Source organism: Pyxicephalus adspersus, chromosome 3 (assembly GCF_032062135.1).
Source record: "Pyxicephalus adspersus chromosome 3, UCB_Pads_2.0, whole genome shotgun sequence".
NCBI classification, from domain to species: Eukaryota; Metazoa; Chordata; class Amphibia; order Anura; family Pyxicephalidae; genus Pyxicephalus; species Pyxicephalus adspersus.
In genome coordinates this window covers 45,353,564-45,369,062 of record NC_092860.1, presented here as the reverse complement: position 1 = coordinate 45,369,062, position 15,499 = coordinate 45,353,564, and the positions used below count along the sequence as shown (strand labels likewise).

The following is a 15,499-nucleotide window of genomic DNA, read 5'->3' as shown; positions in this document are numbered from 1 at the left end:
AGCTTAACAGATCCTCCTTAATCGCGCAGCTGAAATCTAATCGCCTTAATTGGCAGATTCGCGACCCCTATTGCTCATTATTATCAAGGCAGGAATCCGGCTGGCAGTGAGGGGGGCGAGTGTATGAGCGCACTCGACTCCGGACCGCGGGAAACCAGCTCGCTGGAAGCGCGAAAGTACGCGCGACCTTCGTTGATAATTTAGGCCCTTTTTATCAGCATTCTTTAGAACAGTGATTTAAAGTATTAAAACCAGACAGTAGCCACTGCAGCCAGGCACTTAGCCTCTACAAAAAAAAAGATAATAAAATGCGTTATCCTGGAAAAAGCTGAAGCAGAAGATCTAGTAACCTATAAACTGTTACGCTAGGTACACACGTGTAATAATTGTCTTTAGTAAACAAACGGCTAATGGCACATCAACGATTATGCACGTTTATTTTGAACAATCGTATTGTGCACCATTCTGTACATGCTGTAACGATCAATCAAATATAATCCACCAATAATGTACACACACTAGATACGATCGTTTGAACGATGCAGGAAGTGACATGTAAAGGAGAAAGTGTATCACAGAACAAGTATAACATCCAAACAATTCAGTGTGATGATGAGTGTAGGCACCTATTGAATCAACGAGTGGTAGAAGTAGTACAAATACAGAGATAATAAAAGTATAGCAAAGTGAAAACACAGTTAGGTACAATATACTGGCTCATTACATGCAGAGTAAATATTCAACCAAAGTTAAGTCATGTTGCCCAAGAACAGTACTGTTAGCCATCAATTGAAGAAGAAATAATAGTTGGTGCCCTGTCTGACTGTTTCCTCCCATTTTTCCTATACTGTTGGTCATATAACACATGAAACCATTTTCCATTTCTCAAAAACCAATGGGAACAACAACAATATTGGGGGGGGGGGGGGGGTACAAAATTTCCTGATCTGGGAAATAGCAGAACTGCACCTATTTCCCTGGAAATATCTCCTCTGGAACCCTCTCAGTGACTAGCTCGCTAGGGGACGTTTAGATTGTACTATGTGGAGTAACAATGGCGATATAGTACCAAGTCCAATTCTGCTTGGTCAAGGGTGTATTGCATGTAGTCATACCACATGTCAAAAAATGTTGTCACTACTTTATCATTCGGTTCCTCAAGGGAATCTCGGTAATATAGCATACGCATAGAAGACTTAATCACTTCCAATTTGTGTGGGTCAGCATGAACCCATTGCAGCATTATAGCTCTCTGCGTCGCTAACAGGCACAATGAGATTCATTTTCTAGTACCTGTTTTCAGTGTGCCTTCATACATATCCCAGCATTCAAATAAGTATAGTAGTGGTTCATTGGAGATTGTTATCTTTGTTACGCTATGGATGTAGTCTATACCTTCTGACCACAGACACTGAATTTTAACACAGTCCCACATATAGTGTTTGAGTGTGATCCTATCATGGTCACACCACAAACAGGCTGGTTTCCTAGTTAAAGTGCTGGAGTTGAAATCGGTAGACAGGCCGAACACCTTATAAGCCCTGTGTAAAATTTTAAATTGCGTTTCCCTCCAGATTTCATTAGGGGTTGTCTCTCAAACAGTGAGATAGCCCTGCACATTTTTTTCTGTGAAGTCCGGTTTATCAAAGTCCTTCTGCCATCCTCGAGCTATCCTCTCTGAACAGGGTTTAGAATAAAGAATGTGCAGCCGTGGATAAATAGATGAAATAGAAGGTGGTGATAGGGACACCGGATTGTCAAATCTATCATGTTTTGCAATGTTAGCTGGATTAAACAATTGCGCAGTACAGAACTTTAGAAATTGCAAATAATATATTGGATGCGCTGCTTGGTGCTGTATTGAATAGTGGCTTTGCAAAGCCCTTCATTTGACCGGCCGTGGGAATCTAGTGTGAAAGAATGCCCCAGCTGTGTCTAAGCCCTTCTCAGCCCAGATTTGATAGACCCTTTGCTCCAACGCCTGGGGAAATTGTGGGTTACCTCTAATAGGGACTCTCTACCCCTTCCTACCCTCCAACTACCGTCTTGTCTCCCTTCTCCTATATGTCTCCAAACTTCTCGAACGCCTTGTCTACAAAAGAGTCACCCATTACCTGAGCACCAACTCTCTCCTTGACCCCCTCCAGTCTGGTTTTAGAGCTGCCCACTCCACTGAAACAGCCCTTACTAAAGTGGCCAATGACCTCATCACAGCTAAGTCTCAAGGCAACTTTTCCCTGCTCCTTCTCCTTGATCTTTCCTCTGCTTTTGACACTGTTGATCACCCCCTTCTAATACAAATCATGCGCTCCATTGGTATCAGTGACACTGCTCTCTCCTGGTTTGCTTCCTATCAGTCTGACCACGCCTTTCAAGTTTCTTTCAATGGTAATTCCTCCTCGCCCATTCTCCTCCCTGTTGGTGTTCCCCAAGGGTCAGTCCTTGGACCGGTTCTCTTTTCTCTCTACACCTCCTCTCTCAGTAATCTCATATCTTCCTTTGGCTTACAGTACCATCTGTATGCTGATGACACTCAAATTTATTTGTCCACCCCTGACCTGTCTCCCTCAGTCCTGGATAAGGTCTCATGCTGCCTGTCAGCCATTTCATCATGGATGTCTGACCGATTCCTGAAACTCAACCTGGATAAAACAGAACTCATCATCATCCCCCCCTCAAATTCCAAATCCCCCCTGACATATATCTAACTGTTAACAACACTGTTATTCGGCCCTCCCCTCAGGCACGTTGTCTTGGTGTCACCTTTGACTCGGCCCTCTCATTTACCCCTCATATTCAGAACATTTCCAGGTCCTGTCACTTTCACCTACGCAACATCTCCAAAATTCACCCCTACCTGTCCCCTGAGACCACCAAACTCCTTGTACATGCTCTTATCTCATGTCTGGACTACTGTAACATCCTTCTCGCTGGTATTCCACTAACCCGACTCTCTCCTCTACAATCTATCATGAATGCTGCAGCCAGACTCATCCATCTTTCCCTCCGCTCCTCTTCTGCTGCATCTCTTTGTAGTTCTCTCCATTGGCTTCCATTTCACCTTAGAATCAAATTTGACCTGTACTTTGCCTTCAAATCCCTACACAGTTATTGTCCCACTTACATTTCTGACATGGTTAAAAAATACTCCCCCTGCCGCTCTCTCCGCTCCTCCAATGACCTACTAATGACTTCCTCACTCATAACCTCATCACACGCACGGATACAAGACTTCTCTAGAGCTTCTCCAACTCTCTGGAATGGTCTTCCTCGTCCTATTCGGCTTGCTCCTACTTTCTGCTCATTTAAAAGAGCGCTCAAAACCCATTTTTTCAAACTTGCCTACTCGGCTTCTTCTGTCATTTGAAACCACCACTACTTCCCACAATACATATCTCCCATCCTTTTGTGTGTGAAATTCCCCCACCTACTAGATTGTAAGCTCTTCGGGGCAGGGTCCTCTCCTCCTGTATCACTGTCTGTATTAGTCTGTCATTTGCAATCCCTATTTAATGTACAGCGGTGCGTAATATGTTGGTGCTATATAAATCCTGTTTAATAATAATAATAATAATATTATTTAGAGAAGGAGCATGGCAGTTCCAGTTTACACCTAATTTCCCTCCAAGTAAGTATGGTGTCCCGTATTAGTACATTATGTTTCAGATGTGTTGGCATTTGAAATATCTTACTATCGAGTATGGCGGTCAGATGCCAGGGATGTACTGACGCCTGTTCTAGATGAGTGTTTGAGTTTTAGAAATTTCCGTTAATCCAGTCCATGACATGTCCAAGGTTGCACACCAAGTTGTAAAGTCTGACATTGGCGAAGTTGCCACCCCCTTCCAGTACTGGCAAAAAATAATTTGGATAAAGATATCCGCGGTCTCTTACCCAGCCATATAAACCTTGTGAACAATTTGTTTCAATCCTGGATATCTGCATGTTTCAGCTGAATTGGAATGGTTTGGAGTGGGTAAAGAAAGCGGGGAAACAAGACCATTTTAATTAGATGACAACGGCCTATTACTGACAGTAGTAACTTCTCTCAAAGTTGCAGTTCTCTTCGTATTTTTTTAAATAACGACTGGTAATTCAAACTGTATAATGATGTCGGTAACTTGCCTACTCGAATACCTAGGTAGGTAAGGTGATCACGAACTACCCTAAAAGGAGAAGAGGTTGTCCAGTTCCTTTCTCTAATATTAGTCAGAGGAAGGATTTCACTCCTTGAAATATTAATTTTCAGGCCTGCCACTTTCCCATAAAGAGAGAGAATACGTTGAATAGTAGAGATATCAGCTGTTGGATTCGATGTGAATAATAAAATATCGTCTGTGAATAGTGCAGCTTTAATTTCAGTATTATGTAATTCAATCCCATGTAGGGATTCCGTTGATTCAATGAACCTCAGTAAAGGTTCTATTGCTAAGTTCAAAAGAAGAGGGGAGAGGGGACAGCCTTGTCTCATTCCCCTTCCTAAAACAAATAGTGCCAGATAGGAAACCTGGGGTGTTGATTCATGCCAGGGGGTCTGAATACATAGTCGCTAACAACTGGTAGAAAGGCCCCTGTATGGCCACCTTTTCTAGAATTTGGAATAGACAGGGAATATGCACAATATCGAACGCCTTTTCGGCATCAATACTTATAATTGCAAGGTCTAGGCAAGGGTGTAGTTTAGCGTACTCCAAGACCGTCAGAACTTTACAGATATTAGTCACAGCGGATCTGCCTCTGACAAACCCCACTTGCATCGTTGATATAAGATCAGGTAAACAATTCGCTAATCTATCCGCTAAAATTTTGGAAAGTATCTTAGCATCCAGGGTGATCAGCGATATTGGGCAATAGGACGCCGGATGTCTGGGATCTTTTTGCGATTTAAACTGGGTTTAGACTGACTCAGACCGGTTTAGACTGGGTTTTACAGACCTTACTTTTTACGTGTTGTGTTTTTCTTGCGAATACAAAAATTGTACAATTACTGTATTGTCTGTTCGTAAATATCCAGGGCTCACAAATCTGCATCCCATGATTGTCAAGATGCCATAAGTGAAATTTATGTAATATAATGTATGTCAAAAGGAAGCAAATAGGACTGTTTATAATGTTTCACTGCTAAACAAGAACTGAACGTGTTTAGGATCTGCCTCATGATAGGTTTAAAAAGTCATACTTGTTATTCAAATTGTACAACTTTCAGAGCATTAGCTAGCAGTCATTTTGTGACATGTGAAAATGTCTATTGTATAAACCTGTCCGATGTATATATGGTGATAAATGTATCCATCTTTTGACTTGTTTGATCGTCATTTTGTTTCTTATTGATTTCACACACACACTTATGTTTATATGTCTACATATTCCTGCTATTTGTTCTTTAGCCACTTCAGGACCTTAACCATAGAGATGCATCCTAAAACATTTTACAACTAAGGAGTCTATTTACAAAGCAGGAAATTGGACCTTCATTGACCTTCCAGCTCCATGGGTTTCAATGGTGGGGACTAATTCCTGTCCAGGGAATGTTTCAGTCAATATCAGGTTCACTGCTTTTTAAAAGGACCCATAAGGCCATTTTTCTATGTCATCCTTCTCTTTTCCTAGCATGAATGATTGTCAGAATACAGCCTCCTTTGTAAAATCACACTTTCAAACTTTCCCAGTGTAATATTGTGTAACAATGCATTGTTTTACTGTATTTACTATCTTGTTATGGGTATCTTCAGACTAGCAGTAAGAAACCACAGCAGCAGCAGCCACTAGACTTTTCCAGATTTGTAAACACTTTTTTAATTAAATGTTTAAACTATAAATATTACTTTTTGATTTCATTTGATTTCCTTTTCTCTAATTTTCCATTATAAATGCAGAGTATTGAAACAAAAACTTATTGCTGCACAAAATTACCAAAAGAAAGCTTAGAGTAAAAAAATGCCTTTTACCTCAGTAATGACAACAGTATTACCAATCTCAGAAGCCCATAGTTAAAATATAAAAATTGCTTTGGTCCAAAAGTCATATAAAGATACAAAAGCTGTATCAGTGTGTTTAAAAGAGCTGGGATTTTTCAGTTTTATTTGAATACACAAAATTGAATTTCCATTAGTCCTACCTTTATGTATATTATATAATAAGGGTCAGTAGTGTTTCCTTTCCCTGGGGCTAGAATCAGGTGGTAGTTTCTTTCTGTGTGATGTAAATTTGAGGCTGTGGGATGTAAAAACAAAGGTTTTTGTTACACCCTCCTGCCAGTCTGCACCTTTAAGAAAAACTCCAACTCAAATGCATACAATGGGCTGGCTGTTGGGAGAGGCTAGATAAAAGTAGCACATTTTTGTTATTTAAATAGCTATCAGGTAGTTATGTTCTTTCTGAATGGACATCACCTGGCTGTTATTTCTTCAAGTTTATCCCCTTTAATTGTAGGCATTGTTTGAAGAAGGTGTTTGCATATTCAAGTATAGAAAAAAAGTCAGCAATTTCCTTGAGCTGTACTTACATTTTCTCATTAACATTTAACAGGTTTACAATTTACGCAGGATCAACTTTTCTGTCTGACACAAACAAAGTATTATACACAAAACAAGTTCTGTTATAAGGCTGAGAGCAGAGTTGGGTTGTTTAATAGACTGGGGTTGTGATGAGAGCTTGTGGTGCTCAGGGCAGAGAGTGGTCACTATCAGGGAGCAGAGGGGCAGACAGAGATCGGACAGGAGAGAGGAGTCGAGGACAACGGTAAGTAAAAATGTATTTATGCCTGTATCCTTGTTACAGTTTTTTCCACATTTCCTGTTTGATAAAAGGTTGTCAATGTTACAGAAAGTAAGTGGACATCTCTCCAACATAGCTACTGATAAAAGGAAAACACCTTTGTTCTTGATTTTAGTTATCCTAATAAATTTACATTTTTAGTGATGGATTACCAGGGGTTTACCAACTTGATTTGGAGGGATTTTCCTTTATCTTAAAAAAATGTAAATATGAGCTGTGTATGTGCAGTTCAGTGTTAAAAAGTTACAGAAACCCTCATTTAAAGCCTAAGTTTATCCATTAGCGCTCACCTTTCCTACTCTACTACAGTATTCTCCTCTGAACTTTTTTTTAAAGTTGGGTGGGAAGAAGCTGTAGGAGGGTGATGGAGGCCCCTATATTCTGACTGATCTTTTCTGTAAGCCCCAAAAAAACAGCTGGGTTGTAACTGAAAAGTGCTTGGTGGTGCTAAAAGGGGCTGCAGAGAACACTACAAATTGTGTGTTTGTCTGTGTTCCCATTATACAGATTTTCTATTACATTCAGACAGCCACAACTGGGTAGGTAGGGTGGCTGCACTAGGTCACTTTCTTGTAAATGCTTGGTGATTTATGCTGATCAGTATGTTCAGCACTTATAAGTATATTATGCTGTTAAACCCCTTGGGCCCAATTTACAACTAAAACTTCTATTTTTTTACCTTGACAAACTTTATCAGACAGAAGTGAACTGCCACCTAGTGGGATTATGCCTAATTACAATTACAGATTTGAGTTAAATCTTTTATGTATAGATAATTACCATTTCCAGTGTTCACTTTAACATTGCTTGAAGATAGACATTTTGTTTAAATATATACGTAGGGTCATTAGTAAAATAAATAAACAAAAAAGCCTGAATTTTCGTCATGTTCTAATGCATAATTTTTCTTTTTTAGATGCAATCAACATCAGCAGATGACGTCATAGGAGCTAGCAGCTCCAAAGCTAACTCCAGGAAATTGCACAATAAAGGATCCCCAACAGATGTTTCCCCTGACTCAAAGTGTCCCATATGTCTGGACCGCTTTGATAATACATCGCACTTAGACCCATGTCTCCATAGGTTTTGCTTTCAGTGTATAAAGGAATGGGCCAACAACAAAGTGGAATGCCCACTATGCAAGCAGCCCTTTAATTCCATATTGCACAGTGTCCAAGCTGAAGATGACTTTAAGGAATATGTTTTGATGCCCACTTTAAATGGTTCTTTTGCTGGTCCAGATGGGCAGATATTTCTGTATCCTACTACTATGACAAGGGACAGTAACTTGCCCATGCAAACATTACGATCCTCTGCACACATAACCTTTTCACCACCAGACGATGGCATTCTGTTTAAGTTCTACACAAGGAGACCTTCTAATCAAAGCATCAGCAATATTCAAGAAATGATGAGAAGGTTTGCTTCCATCAGGCAAGCAAGTGCAGAGGGCAGGATAATTAGACAAATTGAAGAGCAGGAGCTCATCGACTTCAGGAGAGAACTTTACCGATCTGGAATACGTGTCAGAAATATTCAGGATGGAGGATGCTATCATGATATATCTCCTGAATTCTTCCGCAGAAATCCTGCTTGCCTTCATCGGCTTGTGCCCTGGCTTAAACGAGAATTGACAGCGGTGATTGGTACAAACAGTTCCTTTGTGAACTTTGTGCTGCAGGTCATTATGATCAATGTTACTCGATTTGACATAGACAGTCAAACTTTTCTAGAGTATTTGCAGCCTGCTTTGCTTCACCATACAAAACACTTTCTTCATGAGTTTATCAATTTTGCACGTTGCCCTTATAATATTGATTCTTATGACCAGCATGCATACTACTATTGTCCTGCACCTTCATATGAAGAAGATAGGGAATCAGTATCCTCTGTAATCACTATATCCCCAGAAATCAGGGATCACGAAGAGCCTTCCTCCTCTGTTGAACTTAGCCAAGCTCCCTGGGATGATGAAACACCTGGCCCTTCATACTCTACAGTGGAGCAGGCAACTAGTGATGTGTTTACTTCCACTGCTAGTTCAGATGAGGAGCCATCAAACAGTAGACTGGATTCCACTAATTCGAATAATGATAACACTGATGATAATCCAGGACAGAGACTTACTTCTGATGACTGTATTACAGGGGGGTATGTGAAACCACTTGCAAAAAGAACTCCGGAATTAGTTGAACTCTCTTCTCATTCAGAGCCTTCCCTTTGTGAAGTAAAGATGGAACAAACTAAAAAGCCCCAAGAAAAACATTTTTCTTTATTTGGCAATAGGGAGTCACATCAGTCTTCCTCTTCTTCATCTAAATCAGGTGGTAAGCATTTACGCAAGACTAAGAATAGGCGTAAAACATCTCATTCCAAACAAAGGAGAGAGAAAAGATCAACAGATGCTTCATCTAGAAGATTGCTTGATTCAAGGGAAGATGATAGACATTCTCACAATGAAGACACATCCAAATGGAGAGAACAGTCTTTAAGCTCTGATTGTTATTCTCCTTCATCTGAAAATAGGATCTTTGAGGGTCACAAAATATGGCACAGTGAGAGCAAACACCAAACAAAATCTGGAGAAAGGAGACATAAAAGTTGGAGGGAAAAGAGGCGATCACGTAGTAGAGATAGAAGTTCATCTGCGAGAAGTAGAACTGTTTCTTTGTCAAGTGAAAGCTCCAGAGAGAGAAATGTATCCATCTCTAGAAAAAGAAAGCGCAGCAGGGGGAGGTCACAAAGTCCTGACAGTGATGATATAGACAACTATCACAGTACTTATCATTGGGAGTACACATATTATAGCAGGAACCGTGATAGAAAAGAATTTCAGAAGTCTTATAAAAAACAATCCCATGGTAAAGGTCATGGCTCAAGATATTCTGCCAGTCCTGATTATCATTTACAGACTTTTTCTCAAAGGAAAGACTCAAGAAAGCAGAGAGACTCTAATGCTAATAAATGCCATTATCAGTTAAGGAGCTATTCAAACAGTCATGTGAATACAGCTGGAGCACAGCAATCTGACAAACCAAGTGGTAAAAAGAAATATAAAACCCGGCATCTTGAACCACAGAACAAAAGCAAGCGCAATTGTAAGACTGCAATTACCAAATGAAAAGAGAATCCAACATAGAAAGGCTTCTGCCATCACTTAATAAATATCCAGGGAACATCCGATTGCCTCATGGAATCAGCAAGGAATTTTTTTTCCCCTGTTGAAGCAAGTTGTACCAGGGTTTTTTTGCCTTTCTCTGGACCAACCATGTCTTATGGAGTTTTATATTTGGGATATGTTTATTTCCCTAGTGGTTGAACTAGATGCACTTATGTCTTTTTTCAACCTAACCTACTATGTAACTATTATAGCCACAGATTTATTTGATGTATTATTTTTTTGATGAAAGTTTTGTTAGACAAAACTACTTACCAGCATCTAGTCTACATAAAACACCATTACTTTTTGATGAAACGAGAGATATCTACCATACCATCTGTAACACCAGTCCCACAAGAAAATGAGGCTGGGAGGTAACAAGAAATACTTGCTGAGACTAGCAGTGAACAATTGGAAAATATGCCTTCTACTGCACCACTTCTAACAGAAGAAAGTACAGCAGAGAAATCTCAAGATACATTTGCTGAGACTGATTGTGAACATTTGGTAGAACATCTTTCTACAATGTGGTTTATTTCTTTATTATTAAACAATGTACATATATTCCTATTCCATTTTATTTGTCCGCTCAGTGGGTAAAATCTCTGACTGAAGCTTTCAAGGTACATTAGCCATTTTATTATAAAGTGGTATATACAATGTATAGGCAAAGGGGACAGCTGTTCCCTTTTTTATGTGTTCACAAATTAGCACCAATTAGCACCATAAAAACCAGTAGCAACGACTGCAGAAAACCTCCAAGATTCTGGAATTTTTCTATGGAATCCATGAATAAAGTCTTTGAATAGATTTTTGTTTGCAAGTGAAGCTTGCAGCTCTTCATTGACATTTGGTATAAATTTGTTAAAATTAGTTTTTATACGTAAGTGGATACTCAGCTCACTGTGAGAGCTCCATTGTCTGGTGATTTGATGCTCAGATATCATTTATTGCATACCAAGATGAAGAGGACAAATTCATTTGTTCTCTTCCTATAAATACTACTGTCAGTCATGTTAGTCACATATCTAGTCACATATGGCAAGTTATGTGACAATTTCCTGACTGCCAGTGACTCAAACACTGTGATGAGGAAAAGTGAGACTACATATGAGCATTCTTTAGGACAGTGATTTTAAGTATTGAAACCAGACAGAAGCCACTGCAGCCAGACACTTAACCTTTACAAAAAAAGTTAATGAAATGGCAGCCACTTTGTTTATTCTGGAAAAAGTTGAAACAGAAGATCTAGTAACCTATAAATTGTTAGTGTTTTAGTGAGTGTCTAAAGGTCTAAAGTGAGTCTAAATACAAAAAGCAAAAACCCAGGACTGTAGGGCTAGGACCCTAGCAAATATTTACATTTGCTTGGCAAACAAAAGTAGGCAACTCTTTCCCATTATTGTATATTTTTTATATGTTTTTTTGTTTTGGTTGACGCCATGGCTCTTGCTTTTGCAGCGCTAGAACCCAGGTTCGAATCATAGCCAGGACACTATCTGCATCTCCCTGTGCTTTAGTGGGTTTCCTCCAGTTAATTGGTTTCCCTCAAAAAAATTTAAAATAAGTCCTTTAGTGGGGCAGTTTGTGATAAGACAATGGACTTTGTAAAGTCCTGTGTAATATGTTTGTGCTATATAAATACTAGTTAACAATAACAAATTAGGGCTTCAATTTTTCATCAACTTGAGATTGGGCCTTGCCCTTGGTCAGTTACCAATGGCAGGTGGCTGTAGAAACATAAAAAAAAAAAGTTAGTGGATTTGGTAAACCTAATGAAGATATTTGAGAATTGGTCTAAGCACCTGCTTCTTATGTTGTCCTGCATAATTAGGCCATTGTAAGACCCTTACCTGTCCAGCGAGCCCGCGGCGTCTTTGGGAACCACAGCCGGCGGGGCTGCTGCCCTGCTCGCAACGTGTCTCTCCCTGCAGGCGGAGGGATCTGTCCTGTAGTTCGGCAAGGCGGCATCCCCAGCATCCCTATGGACCTGAACAGAGAAGTTCATGTTCTCAGCACTCCTGCGGATGTGCAAAATAGGACACGTCCCAGGGGTGCTGTGGGAAGAGGTGTGCGTGCTACCACCCATGCCTCTTGTACCCCCTGGGGGGCCAGGCACTCGGCTGCCTCGTCGCGGGGTGGGACATAGTTACTTTGAATTCAGTCAAACTTCAATTGGATTCAGTCATCCTCCTATAAAATGGTGCCAGGTGGCGCAAGGTCATTGGGCACTCTGGCCTTTGACCTTCCGCCACCTCTGGCCGCTATAAGCCTCTGTGTGTACAGTGTGCTTGGGTTCATTTTCTGTGTTGGTTCATACTAACCTCTGTTGTGTCATTACTAATAGCGGCCCGGTCTGATATCTGATTCTGCCTGAACTCTGCCTGCCCTGACCTTGACTTTACTACTCTTGCCTGCTGCCTGCCCAGACCTCGCAATATTCCTGACCTGCCTTGCCTTATCCTTCTGTACCAGGCTTATCAGACTGACCATCTGTGAATGACCTTTGCCTTGTTTTATGACGACAATATAGCTTGATAAAAGGATTCTTGGAGTTGGCTGTGGTTTGTGTGCCCAGGTGCATTACAGCCATTTTATTAGGAATGAGGAATAAGACAGTATTTAACCAAGCAATATCCTCCAAAGCTGTGCTTGTGATTTTTGGGGATTCAAATTTTATGGCTAAAAATGCCTGTCATCTTTTACTAATTTTGTTAATTTCCATGTTTAAGTTATAGATTTATAGTTTATTAATAGCCCAAACAAAGTAACCTAATTCTAAAGCAACAATGTCTTTTTCTGGAGCCATTATTCCAGTTTCTGTACAATTCTTTTGAACTCACCAACTCTTGGCCCTTCCTGCTATGATATAGGTTTCAGAGTAACAGGATCGTGAGGTAAAATAACTGAAACCAAAAAACTCTCTATTATAGGTCATGGTCAGCCTTTCTTTACCATTTTGTAATGTCATGGTACTTTTGTGCATAGCATATACCTTTTAGAGCAGGGGTGTCAAACTCAGGCCCATTGGCCACACTCAGGCCCAATGTGGCCCGAACTGTAATTATATTTGGCCCGCTAGAAAACACCAAATGTCTACAAGAGCTGGCCTGCCAGTACGCAGTGCATGCACCGTTAATACTACAAACCCAGAATGCTCTGCTGGCGCATCAATCAGGACCCACAAGCGCACCCTCCTCTGTTGACATTTATTGGCGACTTTCTTCAATTGTAGATAGTTTTTTAATTAATATCAAGGTTGGTCTGCGACTTTGTCTAAATTTTTCATTTTGGCCCACTGTATATGCGTTTGACACCCCTGTTTTAGAGAGAATTAATTTTTATGTAAACTCTAACTATTGCAATAACATTTGATCAGATGGATATACAGTTCAAAGTGTTTTTTCAAAAACAAAACAATGCCTCTATCTCCCACCATGACATGTCTGAGGGACTCGGCACTATTAACAATGTTACAGGATGTGTTAGATCCACAGAACACCACCACCCATGGTATTGAGAGGGGTTGTTGTGCTGTACCACTAACATTTCCTGTCTTAGAGTAACCATGCTGCTCCTTCGTAGATGCAGCATTGTTAGTAAGCATAGTTGTCTTAGAACAGAAAGTGTTTTATCGGCATGATCACCAGGAGAAAATAAAGGTGTACAAAGTCTTTGGGGGGTGGGGGAATATGACAATAACAACCACCATATTAACCTATGGAAATATGTACTCAAAAAACAACAAACTAGAAAATGTGGACTTCTTTAAATTTGCAGTCAGGATAAGATTGGCAATTTGACATGAGAACATGGTCTCTAATGAATCTTTCACCTTTTAGCAGAATTTTTAGACTGGGTTTTACAGACCTTACTTTTTATGTGTTATGTTTTTCTTGTAAATACCAAAATTGTACATTTACGGTATTGTCTGTTTGTATATACTCAGGGCTCACAAATCTGCATCCCTTGATTGCCAAGATGTCATGTGATTATGTGATGTGTCATGTCAAGTGAAATTCTTGTAATAGGAAGCAAATAGGACTGTTTATAATGCGTTATTGCTAAACAAGATTGTGTAACAATGCATTGGTTTACTGTATTTACTATCTTGTTATGAGTATCTTCAGACTAGCAGCAAGAAACCCCAGCAGCAGCCACTAGACTTTTCCAGATATTTGTAAATACTTTTTAAATGACATTTTTAACTATTTATATTACTTTTGTTTTTTTTATTTAATTTCCTCTTCTCCAATTTTCCAATATAAATGTAGAGTATTGAAAAGAACAACCTGTTGCTAGACAAAATTACTAAAAGAAAGCTTAGAGTATAAAAATGCCTTTTAACTAAGTAATGACAACAGTATTACCAAATTCAGAAGCTCATAATGAAAATGTAAAAATTGCATTGGCAAGTGATAAAAAGACACAAAAGCTGCCCCAGTGTGTTTAAAAGGTCTGCTTATTTTTTTGTTTTATTCAAATACACAAAAGTTGAATTTCCATTTATCCATTATGTGTAATATAAAATAGTGAGGGTTTGCAATGTTTTCTTTCACTGGGGCTAAAATCAGGTTGTAGTTTCTTTCTGTGTGATGTAAATTAGAGGCAGAAACAAAACGTTTCGTTACACCCTCCTGCCAGTGTGCACTTTTAAGAAAAAACTCTACTCAAATGCATACAATGGGCTGGCTGTTGGGAGAGGCTAGAAAAAAAGTAGCACATTTTTGTTTTTTAAATAGCTATTTTAATAGCAGTTATTTTCTTTCTGAATGGACATCACCTGGCTGTTATTTCTTCAAGTTTATCACCTTTAATTGTAGGCATTGTTTGAGGAAGGTGTTTGCATATTCAAGTATAGAAAAAAGTCAGCAATTTCCATGAGCTGTACTTACAATTTCTCATTAGCATAGAACAGATTGTCCTCACACAGGAGAAACTTTTCTGTCTGACACAAACAAAGTATTATAAAACAAATTATGTTATAAAGCTGAGAGCAGAGTTGGGTTGTTTAATAGACTGGGGTTGTGATGAGAGCTTGTGGTGCTCAGGGCAGAGAGTGGTCACTATCAGGGAGCAGAGGGGCAGACAGAGATCGGACGGGAGAGAGGAGTCGAGGACAATGGTAAGTAAAAATGTTTTCATTCCTGTATCCTTGTTACAGTTTTTTCCACATTTCCTGTTTGATAAAAGGTTTTCAATGTTACAGACATTAAGTGGAAATCTCTCCAACTTAGTTACTGATAGAAGGAAAACACCTTTGTTCTTGATTTTAGTTATCCTAAAAAATTTACATGTTTAGTGATGGATTACCAGGGGTTTACCAACTTGATTTGGAGGAATTTTCCTTTATCTTAAAAAAATGTAAATATGAGCTGTGTATGTGCAGTTCAGTGTACATGAACTCATGAGCTGTGTATGTGCAGAGTGAATGAACTCATGTATGTATGTGTAAAGCTGCGTACACACGTCCAATTTTTATCGTTGGAAATGAACGACGAACGACCGATTGGCCAAAAATCATTTGTAAAAAACGTAACCAACGACGCCGACGAACGAGGA

At 39.6% G+C, this 15,499-nt stretch overlaps 1 protein-coding gene across 1 annotated transcript; it reads left to right on the top strand.

Moving 5' to 3' along the window:
- The first annotated feature begins 3,700 nt into the window (after positions 1–3,700).
- LOC140325416 (E3 ubiquitin-protein ligase Topors-like) lies at positions 3,701–9,898 on the top strand. Its single transcript, XM_072403239.1, has 2 exons — positions 3,701–3,706; positions 7,694–9,898. Exons 1-2 carry the CDS (start codon positions 3,701–3,703, stop codon positions 9,896–9,898), a joined length of 2,211 nt encoding a protein of 736 aa, XP_072259340.1.
- Positions 9,899–15,499: the final 5,601 nt, after the last annotated feature.